This window comes from Homalodisca vitripennis, chromosome 2, assembly GCF_021130785.1.
Source record: "Homalodisca vitripennis isolate AUS2020 chromosome 2, UT_GWSS_2.1, whole genome shotgun sequence".
Classification (NCBI taxonomy): Eukaryota; Metazoa; Arthropoda; class Insecta; order Hemiptera; family Cicadellidae; genus Homalodisca; species Homalodisca vitripennis.
In genome coordinates, this window is record NC_060208.1 from 109,233,988 (window position 1) to 109,250,679 (window position 16,692).

A 16,692-nucleotide genomic window follows, 5' to 3' on the forward strand; every position below is an offset into this window, starting at 1 on the left:
GAAATGTTACATAGAACTACATTTATACATACGCTTGGAAACATCGCAGAGTAAATAAATTAGTAAACAGAGTACAATCATTACATTTCAACATGTCACATAACTATCCGTAGAATATCTCGAGAGTGAACTGACCTATAGACTTGAAATGTTACATAGAACTACATTTATTACATACGCTAGGAAACATCGCAGAGTAAATAAATTAGTAAACAGAGTACAATCATTACATTTCAACGTGTCACATAACTATCCGTAGAATATCTTGAGAGTGAACTGACCTATAGACTTGAAATGTTACATAGAACTACATTTATACACACGCTTGGAAACATCGCAGAGTAAATAAATTAGTAAACAGAGTACAATCATTACATTTTAACATTTAACATAACTATCCGTAGAATATCTCGAGAGTGAACTGACCTATAGACTTGAAATGTTACATAGAACTACATTTATACATACGCTAGGAAACATCGCAGAGTAAATAAATTAGTAAACAGAGTACAATCATTACATTTCAACATGTCACATAACTATCCGTAGAATATCTCGAGAGTGAACTGACCTATAGACTTGAAATGTTACATAGAACTACATTTATACATACGCTTGGAAACATCGCAGAGTAAATAAATTAGTAAACAGAGTACAATCATTACATTTCAACATTTAACATAACTATCCGTAGAATATCTCGAGAAATATTTCTTCTTAGACTTAATATTTTGCATGAAACTTAATTTCTACATATATAATAATGAGTTCTTTGATGGTGCATGTCTAACAATGAGAATTGGCTGAGTCATTAAATCGCTGTGACTCAGTTGGCTGGCACAATATCTCATTTCTCGGCCGAGGAGATACACATTTCTTTTCGGTATGATTGTATGCCTGTCTGTCCGTAAGAATGAGATGAGTTATAAGTTCGACATTTTGCATGCAAACTCGGAGAAGCCTGGTGCCTGTATTACTATGCAAGGCGTATATCTTCTTGTAAATTGACAACTCGCTACTATCTAAACAATTTGATGAGACTAACCTTTGAACCCGTTAACTGTGAACTATAAGTAACATTTGAACTCGTTAACTGTCTCACTTCATACGTAACCAATGAAAACAATAATACAAATATTGATTTTTAATAGGTTCTGATTGGTTCTGTTTTTAACTGTATTCAAAGTTTAAACTCGAACGCTTATAATAACAGCTAATAAATTATAATGTTAATTTTACACAGGCAATACAAAAGGGTAAATGTTGAATTTAAGATATATTTTTAGTCCAATTTACCAATTAAAATTAAAACTTCAGCTTTATCAACACCAATTATGGAATACAAATTTGAATTCTTTATGTTTTAAGGCAACTAGACAAACTGCTGTTGTAAATAACTCCCTCACATAATCTTCACGGATTTCGACAGTTAACGAAGGTTTGTGCATAATTTTAGTTGAAAATACGACATTATCCCATGAAGTTTTAGAACAAACTTTCCATCGTTTTCCGAATGATAATATCCGTGCCGATTTGGATTGTACAAGGCTGACGATAATGGTTAATTTTCATGTGAGGACACACAAATCAGAACACACAGAGCAATAGATATTTTTAAAGTCGAGGACCAAATTTATGATGAATGATAACTGTTCCTTAGTTATTTCCACAAAGTCTAGTGCACACATGATCTAATACTCGTATATATTCACACTGTGCTATGGTGTTTTCTGCCGATTACGCAAGTTGTAAGTGGTTTACAGGATGTTTGTCAGTTTTACAGATATGAGCACGTAATGTATTGCGTATAGTCAAGTCCACAGCACATCCGCCTTAGAGGTTATATAACGATGACACGGTAACTAAAGTTGACGTTTCCACCAATTATCTTTACACGCTGTGGTGCGTCCTTTAATACTTCATCTTGAAAACTTATTACACGTTCTACGTGATTTAATAATGGTGTAACAGATATCAATTACGTTTAAACATTTAGCCTATCTATTGACCGGTGAGGCACAACACTGTGAAATATGATTTAATCAATGCCTGTTTCATTTACGTATAATTTATACACAATAAATCAATACAATTACAGATCAATTTCGGTAATCCGTGATAAGAACAGATGAGTACATTCGAAGCACAGACTATTATGATCGCCGATTAATATCGCATATTACGTGAATTTTCGAATAATTCTTATATATAGTTCATAACGTATACTAAATTGATAGTAATTTATATAATTAATTATTAATTTTATTATTAATTAACGGCATAATAGTTATAAAATGTAATATATTTTAGACCGAATTGAACAATGAACAGGATACCGCACCAAATTCGTATTGCACAACAAATTTAGCGAAAATTATTACGAATTTAAAAATTAATAAATTTATAAATAGTTTTAATTGATTAACTTATTACTAATATAACACTTTTATTTTAGAAAATTTAATAGAAATGGACGTTATGGAAATGGAAAACTTCATACTGTTAAGTTAATTTCGTAGATCTGTTTAATCACAATCCACAAGTTACAATTTCAAATATTTTCTCATTTAGTATTTAATAATTAATTAAAAAGCATCGTCCAAACACATATTATATAAAACAATTGAAGAATATAAAGAATTTAATTAATTCAGGTGTCATAACAGTGAGAATTATATTGTTAAGACAAAGGGCCCTTTTTTAACAGTTTTTATTCCTGTAGATAGAAAATTCTTTATTTTCAGCTGTTTCAAAAGATGTCAGCTCACCTTGAGACGAAAATGCATAGTAGCATTTACTAGTAGCACGTCAACTATGTTGTCAGTGACCCTGCTAACTACATAATGTTTATAATGCTGAGTCTGGCCAACAGAGCTACTTGTTTACTGGAATTAGATTTATACTTTGCATCGTTTATTCTGGGTGACAATCCAAAGTTGTTCACGGAATGTGGCGTATTTACACTGTTCCGTGGTTGGCAGAAGAGAAACAAAACTGCATTGCTTACTCGGTCGCTGGTCAGTGACTCAACCTCAAGGTCATATCAACAAACCTCGGACAGCTTTATGTCGATAGTTAATCACTTGGATACGTTCTCCAATTTCAACGGCGTGGCGCATTGCATTTATTGATATACCAAATAATTCAAGTCTATAACAAATTTCCACACTTTCTAACTTGTATTCATTCCATTACCTATTTCAGACTTATAATCTCTTATGATGATTGGAGAAAAATATCGTAGTAATTATTAGTTTTATAACTCTGCTTTAAAATACTTTCATGAGAAAGTTAGACAAGCATTTACTGCATGTTCTTGTAAATCTTAAATATTGAACAAAAGTATTTTTCTTTTACATAATTAACTCAACTCAATAGAAAATTATAAGAAATATTAAATCCTTAATTGTACTTAACGGTAACTAAGAGATAATCTATTGATGTCCAATGTTTAGAGCCTTATAGATTGTATGGAAGAGAGAAACTAAAGTGTACACATAAAGGTGGAATAATCGATTTTTGGTTTGGAGTACATTTTGTATACTAAATATATAGTCTTTTATAAAAACTACTCAGAATACATAAAAAGTAGACAAATAAAATAAATTAGTGAGAAAGAAATTTTGAAACAGGTAATTTCTTAAACTATTTCCATAAAAATATAATTTTCTGAAGTTATAAATGAATACAAGCTTGTCAATATCTGAATATATAACTCATGTACATAACGTAAAAACTTGACATTTTTATTTTGAGCAGTTTTTATTTCAGCCTAATTATATAGATCCTCTACTTTAAATGTCAATCATTTGACGTGGGCTGATAAGAAGCGTATGTTTTACTTTTTTGGTATTCAGGAAAGTTATCTAAAAGGGCAATGAAATTAACGTAACAAAACATGTACCAAACCCAAAATAAATTGACCTTCCTTAAGTAAAAATGACCTATATGAATTTAAAATATTGGTATACTCAGCTACAATGACATTTTAATAGATTTGTTACCTTATTACTACTCCTTATTGTCTATGGTGCTCTTATGTAAATTGTGTGTAAATGAGACACAATATTTAAAAGTACACCGGTTTTGGTAATGATTTAGTATTCTAAGTTATTTATTGATTTTCCTCTTTTTTTGTTTCAGGCTGCTGGGAGAACAATGCTAGACAACTTCGGCGAGCGATGGGCCAAAGTCAGAGATCTTGGTATTGGAAAAGCTGTAAGTATGATGAAAGGTTACTATCTATTAAATATTTTTAGCTAATTATGAATATTTTGATTTTTGTGTTATGATTTATATTTTAAAAATTAGCTATCTTTCTTTAGAATTTGTACAGTTACAACAGTTTTCAAAGTTGTTTCGATGACGTAATACTTCATTAAAGATAATAAGTTTAAAAATACGATCTCTATCTAAAGTTTTTACTAACAACCTAAAGGTTTACAAAGTTTAATACTTTTCATTAGATTTCTTTTAACAGGGAACATGATTGTTCAGTGTTTTTGAACAGAGGTAACATCTGTTCGTGTAAGTGGAGCAATCTTTGAACACAGATCAGGTACTGTCAGAGTGTTGAGTTTGGACTGAAGTCTGTTCATTTCACGACTGAACTGTGCTCCGAAGAGTTTGTTTTAAACAAATTTGAATTTAAATCAATTTTTAATTTTTAGAAAACTGAAAATAAATGTTTATTACCGGCCAAAAAATAATATAAAATAACGAAAGTCCTTTTAAACACGTTTCTGAAACGTATTTGCATGTAGCAAATCAAACGTTGCTTAGAACTTGTATTTGTATCTAGCTGATGTATTCTAAATGCTTCTCTTTAAGTCTATACAAGGTCAGTTTTTTTGTAGAAGAAAAACATGAATTAAATCATAATCAATAATCTAGTGAGAAGGAAAAAAGTTAATGGTCTCACTTTTCCCGTCATCATTATGTGCAGCTTGCCGCCACCGTCGCCACCCACATCAACTCGGTGTCTGTCGGCATGTGCCAGGGATACTCCGCCATCTTACTTCCTCAACTACAGGATCCCGCCAGTCCTCTCCAGGTCAACACGGAGGAGGCCTCCTGGATAGGTGCGTGCTTTTGGACAAAGTTGTTCAAAATTCGTTTTAAATAACTTATGTAGCTTAATAACATTAGGCACATGAGATTTATCAACATTTTTACTTTGTTTGCTTGGGGATTGTGATTAGCGAATTTGGGACTCCTTTTTCATTTACGCGCGATGGCGCTTTGTTTAAAATTTAACGATACTGGTTTTTTACCTGCACCTTTGTCACACAAAATTATTACTATAATATTCATTTGCGTGTATCGGACTAATTTCTTTTGAACGTGTCCTAGCATAAATATTCGCTATATATTCTTTATTCGTGTAAAAATAATTTTCTTTTTTCATTAAAATACAAATGAGTTTTTTGTAAATTATGTAATTGTTTATGGTTTTAATAGATTTCAAATCACACATAATTAAAAAGTCAATACATTAAGCAGGGATACAAATATCACTACCAAACTCTCATAGAAAGTAACACGCTTCAGGATACATCCTAGCCTGTCGTTTGAAATCTGTAATTACGTCAACACATTAAGCAGGGATACAAATATCACTACAATACTCTCTTAGAAAGTAACACGCTTCAGGATACATCCTAGCCTGTCGTTTGAAATCTGTAATTACGTCAACACATATAAGATTGGAGCCGCCAATATATAGGTAGGTTTTGGGCCTACTCCGATCTGTTAAAGTTTGTTTTTGCCTTGACTCTTGGCTTTGGAAAAATTGTTACTTTAGAACTTGTGACATATTTTGTTTTTATACATTTAATATATTTTAGGGTATAAGAAAAAAACGATTTGTTTTATTAAATTCCTATGTAAATGTAAAAAAAATCTTTTTGGACATACATTCGGATTTTATACACATATAGCAAAGTGACTTTTTGCCCTTTTCAGACATGAAAGAACATGTATGAATTATTGTGAACGAAGTTAAAATTAAGCGAAACCATTGATTTAGTTTGTACAGTTAGATCTAAACTCTCATGAGAGTTTACATTCCTTATTGCACCTGAAGGAAAGGAGTCAATAAATCCGTATTAGAAAGGTGATATAACCACAACTTGTTACTCGCCACTAAATAAAACCGGACGGCTCGGTTGTTACTTAATGTGATTTAAGAGTGTTCACGTTTTGAAGTCAGCATTTGTTCACGATGACGATAACGAGTCAATCGTTGCGGAAGAGTCGGTACCTCACGATGGAGCGTGCTTTGCCGTTGCTCATCCATGAATGAGTTATTGTTGTTCGCTTTAGTGATCTATCTATTCAGGCACAGCGCCTTGAACAACAGCTAATTGACCTTCTACATTACATTCTCTTATTTTAGTTTTGGCATGATTATGATTTACCACGACCTTGACCTTGGCAATAGAACTTTTGCATATCAGTCCACGGTGAGTTCACCGTTGAGAAATGGATGAATCACGTCTCTAACGTATTATGAAAGTAGGAAGCTGTCTCAGTTGTGATGAATTGATAGTGGTAATTTCAGGCGCAATGTTTTCGACTTTAATGTCAGATCTTGTGAGGCCGGGAACAGTGAAATAACCCAGACTAGGGAGTTGTTTGATTACCGTGATTCCAACTTCATTAACCAGAAAGTGTTGAGTGAATTATATGCATGTGAAACCCAGTGAAAGTGTGTGAGAATGCAACGGGAATATGTTTCCATCGTAATTGTATGTTATTTCGTTGTTTTACGGACGAAATTACCGTGATATTATAACGGTTACTGTATAATCTGAGACGGATAACTATGTACTTACCGAGCTGGTAGCTTTTATTACGGGCTCGTTTACCTAGGGCCATCACTTAGAGAGAGGATTAGGTAGGTAGTTAACGGCACAAGTTCCAGTTCTATGATTTACGAAAATTGTGATTGCGAAATTCACATATCTACAAAACATCAGAGGAAAATCGTTACCAATAGTATTGATATTACATTTTGTTGTTTTCTCATATTGCCTAAAATGTTCCCTTGTGAGATAAACTTGATAGTCTATTGAAACTTAAAGTAGAATCATGTCAGTACGACGTATGCGTTTTTGGTTGAAGAGCGTGGTTGTCATAGTCCCACAATGTGTTACAAACGTGTGTATTGATTTATCACAATGAATCAGATAAATATCGAGCTTTTATTTTTGTATGGAAATTATCATAAAACTTAAGCGACATTTCTCTTCAAATTCTATATACAGTCACCTCCAATTTCTTGATGAAGTACTGTACATGTTGCTTGTCAAATATTTCCAATGTCTGCAAGAGACCTTTCATCATGCAAAAAATGTCATGTGAAAGATGAAAAAGAGCAAACTGTTAAATAAGAACAAGGACACAGAGTCACAACGTAAATAATATACTTCTGACAAATATTACTGTCAAGACTATAAAAAAGGACTCTTAAAGTATGATGAAGAGAAGGTTATCAAACTATAACCTTTGAATGACTCTTGTTTATCTCTCTTTTAAAATCCAATTAACCTTCCCCGTCTTTACAGCCCATCCTCTTCTTTTATATTAACACAAATAATTGATTGTATCAACTTTTATATAACAATTATATTATTATTATATAATTTCAACAAATTCAGCTTATTTTAAAGATGACTTGCTCCAACATGCAAGTTAGGTTATTGTGTTTATCGGTCCGGGTTCCCGACTTTTTTGGAAAGTCTTGAAAATAACATGCAATTGAGGCTGTCATGGTAGTCAAACAATAGACAGATGTAAGGAGTCATCTCTTCCAGTGTTTAAGACAAATGTATTTGACAATCTCCACCATCCACGATAAACCCATCTAACACTTTCTTACCTTGTCTACAGCCAGCCTGGGAGTGATCACCAACCCTCTGGGTGCCATATTGTCGGGTCTTTTGATGGAATGGCTCGGCCGCAAGAAGGCTGTCCAACTGGTTTCCATCCCCTTCCTCTTGGGGTGGCTCACCATCGCCCTCTCCAGCAACCTCTTCATCCTCTGCATAGGCCGTGCCATCACGGGAGTAGCTATTGGTAGGTTCAATTAATAGGGAACATCTGAACCATTAGATCTTTTATATTTCCATTTTAGTGGATTTATTTTGACGACAGTGGCATTCTGTAATATTTAGTATTTTCATGGAGAAACTGTCAATTTAATATAATATTTCTATTGAAATTAAATTGGTGACTTTTTATTTAAAGTCATGGCCTCATTTCCAGGAGATTTAGACCTTGGGTTTATTATTACACTCTTGTCATCATCTGATCAGCCAAGTATAATGGTGGACATTTCGAGTCCATGATGGTAATTTTTTTTGTATACTCGTTAAACTATCTCATATATTAAATGATGAGTTTTTAAATTACTTTGGTTTAAAATGTGCATTAACTCACTTAGGTTTTAGACACTTTAGAGTTACGAAATGTACTTATTTATGATATAAAGTTCATTGCAAATATTTCACGATATAGTAAGTAAGCATACAACACATTTGCTATAAAATAAGTTGCTCTTGAAAATGCTTATTCTTTTGTTATCTTAATGGATTGTCTGAGTATTGTATTTTGAAGATGTTAAAATGTTATTGGTATAAGACCACTAATTTTCAATATAAAATGCAAAAGCATACTTATAAAATTAAACATACTAGTTTGTACTCCATTATATAATTTAATATTAATATTACCTGATTTATAAACAGTATATACTTAATGAAATGGCTGTCAGATTTCACTCTTTGATTTGTCTGGTCAAAATAAGTAGAAATGTCACAAAAGTATAGCCCTTTCTTACTTAGCTTACCGTTTGCCTGCAGAATTTTAATCTAATTAAGACTTTTTTAAAGCTTCAGAATGATATCATCTCAGGTTTCAAAATGATGGTCATACGAAATGTTCAAAGTAAAATAACTAAAAAAACGGAACATAATATGAATCATTTATGTAATAAGAATACAATACGGGTTACCTATAGAGAAACCTTTTAGTCCCAAGTTTATTTCGCTACGACATTAGCTCAACCACGCTTTAGAGAGTATCCTCCCCCATAAATTTCAAATGTGGCAAAGACAGTATGTAAGCAAATTAGCCCATTTCATTCAATATTCGATAAAAATAATTATGATTTTTAATATAATGTTAAATATATAGAATATAATAAATAAATGTATACAGGCAATACAGGTATACAATATGCTTTGTATTAATACAGAAGAGACAATACTACATAGGGAGTGTTGCATGAATTTATTAGTCACTTTCCTTACGTGCAATTTCTTTTATTTGGATTCTTCTTAAATGTTTATTTTCTATTGTAATACGTATTCCTTCAATTTAAATATAACAAGTCTTTTGTTGATGGTCAAAAAAGAGAACGCATTACTAATTACGTATTTACTACAATTTTTCCTGCCTGCCCTTTATTAAAAAAATATACGTGAAATCTAATTTTTGTTGATATGGTGAGTTCAAAGATCAGGTAATCAATTAACAAGAAGAGTCGACGCGTCAGCCAGCACGTTGTGGTGTATAAGCTGTTTATCTGTCTACTGCGAAACAACAAGCTAGGTTATCGTCAGAGAGTTCATTAATAATCATTTGTTTTCAATGACTAACAGTTGTTTTCCAGGTTTATTTACTATGTATATTTGCTCTTTGTAAGTTAAACGGTTTCTCTGTTGATAAAAGATGAATAGGTCAACCTTCAAACAAATAATTAATTTATTGTGTAAATGACCTGTATTATTCATGACCGTTTCAACATATACGCAAATTCATAAGTAAGAGACTTGTTAGTTTCAAAACAAAAGAACAAACTTTAAACAAGACTTTACAGCCTTAAAAACTTTACGGAACTCAAATATTATTTTAGAAGAAATTAATTTTAAAATTAATATGAAATTTTGAAATCGATTTAATATGTCACTATACTTTGTATATTGTGATGAGGTTCATAAAATATTTTGATCGTATCTCTTAAGGGTCAATTTCATTTTACCAAAGCCTGTCAAATTCAATTCTAAAATAATATCAATACTTCTATATATATATAAAAATGAATGTTTGTATGTTTGTCCTTTATGGAATCGTGAACTATTGGACCGATCATGATGAAAATTTGTACGTATATGTATTTTTCCACGGAGAAGGTTTATAAGCTATGCCCATCCCTTTCCCGATTCAGGATTCCGCCCCACTGGTTACAGAAATACCCATAAGAAATGCATTGCAGCAAACATATGTTAACGTCTTTTCAAATTTTTAATCAGCTGTTCTTTGTAAACATATATTACACTTATAGTTTTAAAGCATAGAGTAAGCTTAAGAGAAACGACAAATTTTGTTTAAACTGTTTTTTGCAATCACTGTTAAACATAGACTTTACTATCCAGATAATACAATTCAAATTTGACGTAAAAATTCACCTTTAACTGCAATATTTATTTAATATAAACCATGCTCATGCTTGATCAGAAGAGTAATGCAGATATCATAATTACTATCTTACGTTGGCTACAAATATAAAGAATGTTATAAAATCAACCTTAGTTGTTTTTTTTGACAGAAGTATGGTTCTCAAAACTCCGTGTGTACATATTCTCTCGATCGAGACAACAAAGCAAGCTCAATCGTGGCATCGGAGATATAACTAATTTAATCTAAAATTTATTATAGTAAAAAAAAAAATTTACTAAGTAATATAAGGACTTTGGTTCTTAAGATTTGCGTGCGAAGCCGTGGGTAACAGCTAGATAGAGGCAGGAATATGGTACATACCTTCATAATACGCCCAAGAGGCTCACGATGGAACGACTATCAATTATCTCAGCAATGTTTAGAATGTGATAGAAAAAGAATAAGTGAATATAGTGTACTGTTTTCAACGGGAAATTGCGTGCGAAGCCGCGGGCAACTTTTTGCAAAAAATTATTGAAATGCGCAGCAAAGCGCGCCGGGCCCGCTAGTATATAATAAATTCAGTAGACTACGTTAGTTTTATATTTTCATGAAACAAATTGCGATTATAATATTATGATCCAAATATCCTATCAAAAGCACTCTTCTTGCAAACTCTTAGACCAGGCCATATGTTAATACTGCTTGCTATTTGTGTAACATATATTCACTCATTCGTATATTTTACAAAAAATCGTTTATATTTGTATATTTAGAAATTCCTACGTTATTTAATTGTATGCACATAAACAGCAAATGATGGTGAAACTAATAAATCACAAAACCCACTAAAGTTTCTGTTGTGAATTGCAGGAATGGGCGCGGCGTGTTATGTTTATGTAGCTGAGATAAGTCTCCCCGAACACCGAGGGTTCCTCTCCGCCTTCGGCCCCATTTTCGTCTCCTTGGGGGTCCTTCTGGTCTACAGCTTCGGCTACCTCTTCAACTGGCAGGTGGCGTCCGCCGCTTGTGCCGTCTGCGCCGCCATCAGCGCCTCCATCATGTCGCTGATACCGGAGTCGCCGTCGTGGCTGTTAGCTCACTGTAAAGAGAAGAAGGCGAGGCAAGCCATCGTCTGGTTCCGCGGTGACACAGATGAGGCCTCGAAGGAGCTCGCGGATCTCTCGGAGGCCATGATGGCGAAGAAGATTGAAAACGAAGAGTCCGGCAATCAATGGAGCCAGTTCCTTCAACCATCAGTTTGGAAGCCGTTTCTGATCCTTGTGACTTTCTTCATCTTCCAAGAAGGATCAGGGCTGTACATAATGCTCTACTACGCTGTGAATTTCTTCCAAGAATCCGGCAGCACCATGGACAAGTACGTGCTCTGCATCATCGTGGCCTTCATGCGGCTAGTAATGAGTATCTTCGGCACTCTCTGCATCAAAAGGTTCAACAGGCGAACCATGGCCTGTGTCTCGGGGCTCGGGATGGCTTTGTCTATGGGGGTCGCCGGCTCCTACGAATATCTTTACGCCTCCCTGGATGTCTTGGAGCGCCCTCTTCCCTGGCTCCCTCAGCTCTGCATCGTCGCTAATGTCTGCACCAGCATGTTAGGGATGTTGCAGCTCCCTTGGATTATGATCGGGGAACTGTTCCCTACTGCGGTCCGAGGAATCATGGGCGGTGTCGTCTCCTCACTGGCCTACTTCTTCATCTTCGTGGTAGTCAAGGTCTACCCTCAGTGCCTCCAGTACATGCATGTCCACGGGATGATGTGGAGTTTCGCCGCTATCTCGCTCTTCGCCATCGTTTTCGTGCTGCTCTTTCTGCCGGAGACCCAGGGGAGGACTCTGATCGAGATAGAGGCTCAGTTCAAGGGCAAGACGGAGGTCCGTAAAGAAGGCGAGCCCAGCCCTTGAAAAGGGAAGGTTTCGAGGTGATTCTCTGAAAACATTTGAAATCCGGCAGTACCTAAGTCGAGGGAACCGGCAAGAACAGTCAACTTTGGAAGTCCGTTAGTGTACGGTCATATCTCATGAACATTTTTAACAGTTACGACCATACTCACATTCAATACCAGTGTAACACTTTCGAAGAACCCAATAGACCCGATGATTGTTTGTGCCAACACAGTGGTAATGAAGCATTCGCCTATCTTGCCGGTGACTTAGACCACATAATCAGTATTTTTGTAGTATTCATAAACGTCTGAATGCATCAGTTATAGCTTAGATATTTCACGTAGTACTTTAGTTAGTACACTTGACTAGCCTAGTATGTACAAATACTCAGAATATATGTCCACCTCTGTAATACTAACATTTGTTTTCTGGGAGGAACAGGGACAGGGACTCCGGCTATTCTGAACACCTTGTGATATTATTAGGCCTATCGTGTGTGGCTGGGCTCCCGAGATGTGGGCTATGGTCCTCACACCACGGCCCGAGTCTCGGCGGCTTTAGGTTAGGTTCTAGTTATTGACCACTGATGTGATACAGTATTTATTATCGATTAAGAGGCTCTGCAAAGAGATCTAGACTGGTTTGTTATGTGATTTATATTGTTTTTAATAAACATTGTTTATAAATGTTTGTGTTTTTATGCTTACTCACAATACCGTTAAACAAAAAATATGAAGGTGATGTAGTTTACTGTAAATGCCACGCAGATGTTAAACTATAACATAAAAATGTATATAACATTTTAAAATGACGCAATGCACATATGAACTGTCAATGCACTGTCAATACAATAACGTAGTTAAATTTACATTTAGCTTTCTTTTGAATGAAACTTAATGTAAACTTCTTTTGTACAGTAGAGCCGAGAGCATATTTATATTGTATAAACCACCACTTTATTTTTACTGTTAACTAAGTAGGAATTTATCGTAAACAAGAACCTGGTTGTCACCAACACTCGTTTAGGTGAAGGTCAAGCAAGCTAAAGTAAAATTATAATAAATTGTTTTCATAAATTATACTTTTTTAAGTTTACACATAAGTATAACCAACCATCAGACACGTAAATATTAATAAGTGTTAATGAGAATTCGACAGTAATACGTGTACAAATTGTTACAAACTTGATGTTTGCTATACAAATGTTTTATTTTACCTCCCCAATAAATATTTGACTAATGAGACTATTGAATACAGTTAGATCATCGTCAGCTAACAACATACAGACACTTAAAGTTTAGACTGAAAGCAATTTCCAACCAAATAATTGGTTGATGTTTCGACGTTATCATTGATCTTAATGTCTGGCGGTTGGTTAAAAAATATACCCTACGAAAAATAGATTAATATTTCATAATTATAACTTATTCCATGGCTTCTCATGTCGACTCCTAATAGAACTAGTGTTAATCAATTTCTTTGTTTTGGAATATTAGTAAATCGATTTAGATCGTATGCTAAATTTTATTTATTTATTAAGGTTTAACATTTTTATAAACATTCTTAACCCTGATCTATGGGAAATCGTATAAATACGAATAAACAGTGTTTATGCTGTTAACAACCACCAAAAAGATCAAAATGCGCACTGTGACATCCTTATAAAAGTTGTAAACGTACTAGTAACTATTTTGTGTAGTAATTTTAAAATATGCATAAACAAACTCTTACGTAACCAATATCTGTCCGACTTTGTCGTGCAATCTGACGAAGTAAAAACGGCGCACAATATTCTAGAAATTAATTTAACACAGATAAAACTGATTATAGATTTCCCAAGTCAAATCGCCTTCCAGTACTTTTCCACCGACACTAGACGAGATGTGGTACAGTGAGTAACGGTGCAGTGACACAGTGTCCAGTATATATATATTCGCATATTATGCACACCTCCTTGCCATTACTGGAGTAGTAATGAATTCGCTAATAGCTGGTTATTTGAGAGGGGAGACGCTGGCTCAAGGCCCCCATCCGGGTCAGGGTCTGTCTCAAGCTAGGGCTAGGGACAGGCCCTTCACACGACACGGCCGCACAGGGCCGTCACTAAACACCAACTGTTGGGGTCTCTTGACATTACTAGAGTAACACAATTCTCTAATAGTAGAATATTTAAGAAGGGAGTCGCTGACTCAAGGCCAATGACCGGGTTATTGTCTGTCTCAAGCTAGGGCGAGGAACAGGCCCTTCACACGACACGGCCGCACAGGGCCGTCACTAAACACCAACTGTTGGGGTCTCTTGACATTACTGGAGTAACAAAATTCTCTAATAGTATAATATTTAAGAAGGGAGTCGGTGTCTTAAGGCCAATAATCGGGTTATGGTCTGTCTGTCTCAAGATAAACCTAGGGACAAGCTCTACACATGGCACGGGTGCCCAGGGGTGTCACCACACACCACCAGTACGGGGTCTTTTGATAATATTTGAGTAATAGAATTCTCTAATGGTTGATTATTTTAGAAGGGAGTCGCTGTCTCACGGCCAATAACAGGGTTATGGTCTGTCTCAAGCTAAAACTAGTGATAGGCTCTACACACGATACGGGTGCCCAGGGGCGTCACCACACACCACCAGTACGGGGTCTTTTGATAATATTTGAGTAATAGAATTCTCTAATGGTTGATTATTTTAGAAGGGAGTCGCTGTCTCACGGCCAATAACAGGGTTATGGTCTGTCTCAAGCTAAAGCTAGTGATAGGCTCTACACACGATACCGGTGCCCAGGGGCGTCACCACACACCACCAGTACGGGGTCTTTTGATAATATTTCAGTAATAGAATTCTCTTATGGTTGATTATTTTAGAAGGGAGTCGCTGTGTCTCACGGCCAATAACAGGGTTATGATCTGTCTCAAGCTAAAACTAGTGATAGGCTCTACACACGATACGGGTGCCCAGGGGCGTCACCACACACCACCAGTACGGGGTCTTTTGATAATATTTGAGTAATAGAATTCTCTAATGGTTGATTATTTTAGAAGGGAGTCGCTGTCTCACGGCCAATAACAGGGTTATGGTCTGTCTCAAGCTAAAGCTAGTGATAGGCTCTACACACGATACCGGTGCCCAGGGGCGTCACCACACACCACCAGTACGGGGTCTTTTGATAATATTTCACTAATAGAATTCTCTAATAGTTGATTATTTTAGAAGGGAGTCGCTGTCTCACGGCCTATAGCAGGGTTATGGTCTGTCTCAAGCTAAAGCTAGTGATAGGCTCTACACACGACACGGCCGCACAGGGCCGTCACTAAACACCAACTGTTGGGGTCTCTTGACATTACTAGAGTAACAAAATTCTCTAATAGTAGAATATTTAAGAAGGGAGTCGCTGGCTCAAGGCCCCCATCCGGGTTATTGTCTGTCTCAAGCTAGGGCGAGGAACAGGCCCTTCACACGACACGGCCGCACAGGGCCGTCACTAAACACCAACTGTTGGGATCTCTTGACACTACTGGAGTAACAAAATTCTCTAATAGTATAATATTTAAGAAGGGAGTCGGTGTCTTAAGGCCAATAATCGGGTTATGGTCTGTCTCAAGATAAACCTAGGGACAAGCTCTACACATGGCACGGGTGCCCAGGGGTGTCACCACATACCACCAGTACGGGGTCTTTTGATAATATTTGAGTAATAGAATTCTCTAATGGTTGATTATTTTAGAAGGGAGTCGCTGTCTCACGGCCAATAACAGGGTTATGGTCTGTCTCAAGCTAAAACTAGTGATAGGCTCAACACACGATACGGGTGCCCAGGGGTGTCACCACACACCACCAGTACGGGGTCTTTTGATAATATTTGAGTAATAGAATTCTCTAATGGTTGATTATTTTAGAAGGGAGTCGCTGTCTCACGGCCAATAACAGGGTTATGGTCTGTCTCAAGCTAAAGCTAGTGATAGGCTCTACACACGATACCGGTGCCCAGGGGCGTCACCACACACCACCAGTACGGGGTCTTTTGATAATATTTCACTAATAGAATTCTCTAATAGTTGATTATTTTAGAAGGGAGTCGCTGTTTCACGGCCTATAGCAGGGTTATGGTCTGTCTCAAGCTAAAGATAGTGATAGGCTCTACACACGATACGGGTGCCCAGGGGCGTGACCACACACCACCAGTACGAGGTCTTTTGACATTATTTGAGGAATAGAATTCTCTAATAGTTGATTATTTCAGAATGGAGTCGCTGTCTTACGGACCACTAACCGGGTTAGAGTCAAGCTAAAGCTAGGGACAGGTCTTCCACACGACACGGCCGCGCAGGACCGTCACTAAAAACC

At 35.9% G+C, this 16,692-nt stretch overlaps 1 protein-coding gene across 3 annotated transcripts in view; it reads left to right on the forward strand.

Annotated features, from left to right (window-relative positions):
- LOC124354566 (facilitated trehalose transporter Tret1-like) overlaps positions 1-13,037 on the forward strand; it is a 56,340-nt gene extending 43,303 nt beyond the window's left edge. For all 3 annotated transcript variants that reach the window (XM_046805119.1, XM_046805120.1, XM_046805118.1), the window contains exons 2-5: positions 4,144-4,218; positions 4,946-5,081; positions 7,894-8,079; positions 11,317-13,037. In XM_046805119.1, coding sequence (XP_046661075.1) covers positions 4,144-4,218; positions 4,946-5,081; positions 7,894-8,079; positions 11,317-12,365 — 1,446 coding nt within the window. In that variant the 3' untranslated portion in view covers positions 12,366-13,037. The remainder of the gene's footprint in view (positions 1-4,143; positions 4,219-4,945; positions 5,082-7,893; positions 8,080-11,316) is intronic.
- The last annotated feature ends 3,655 nt before the right edge of the window (positions 13,038-16,692 follow it).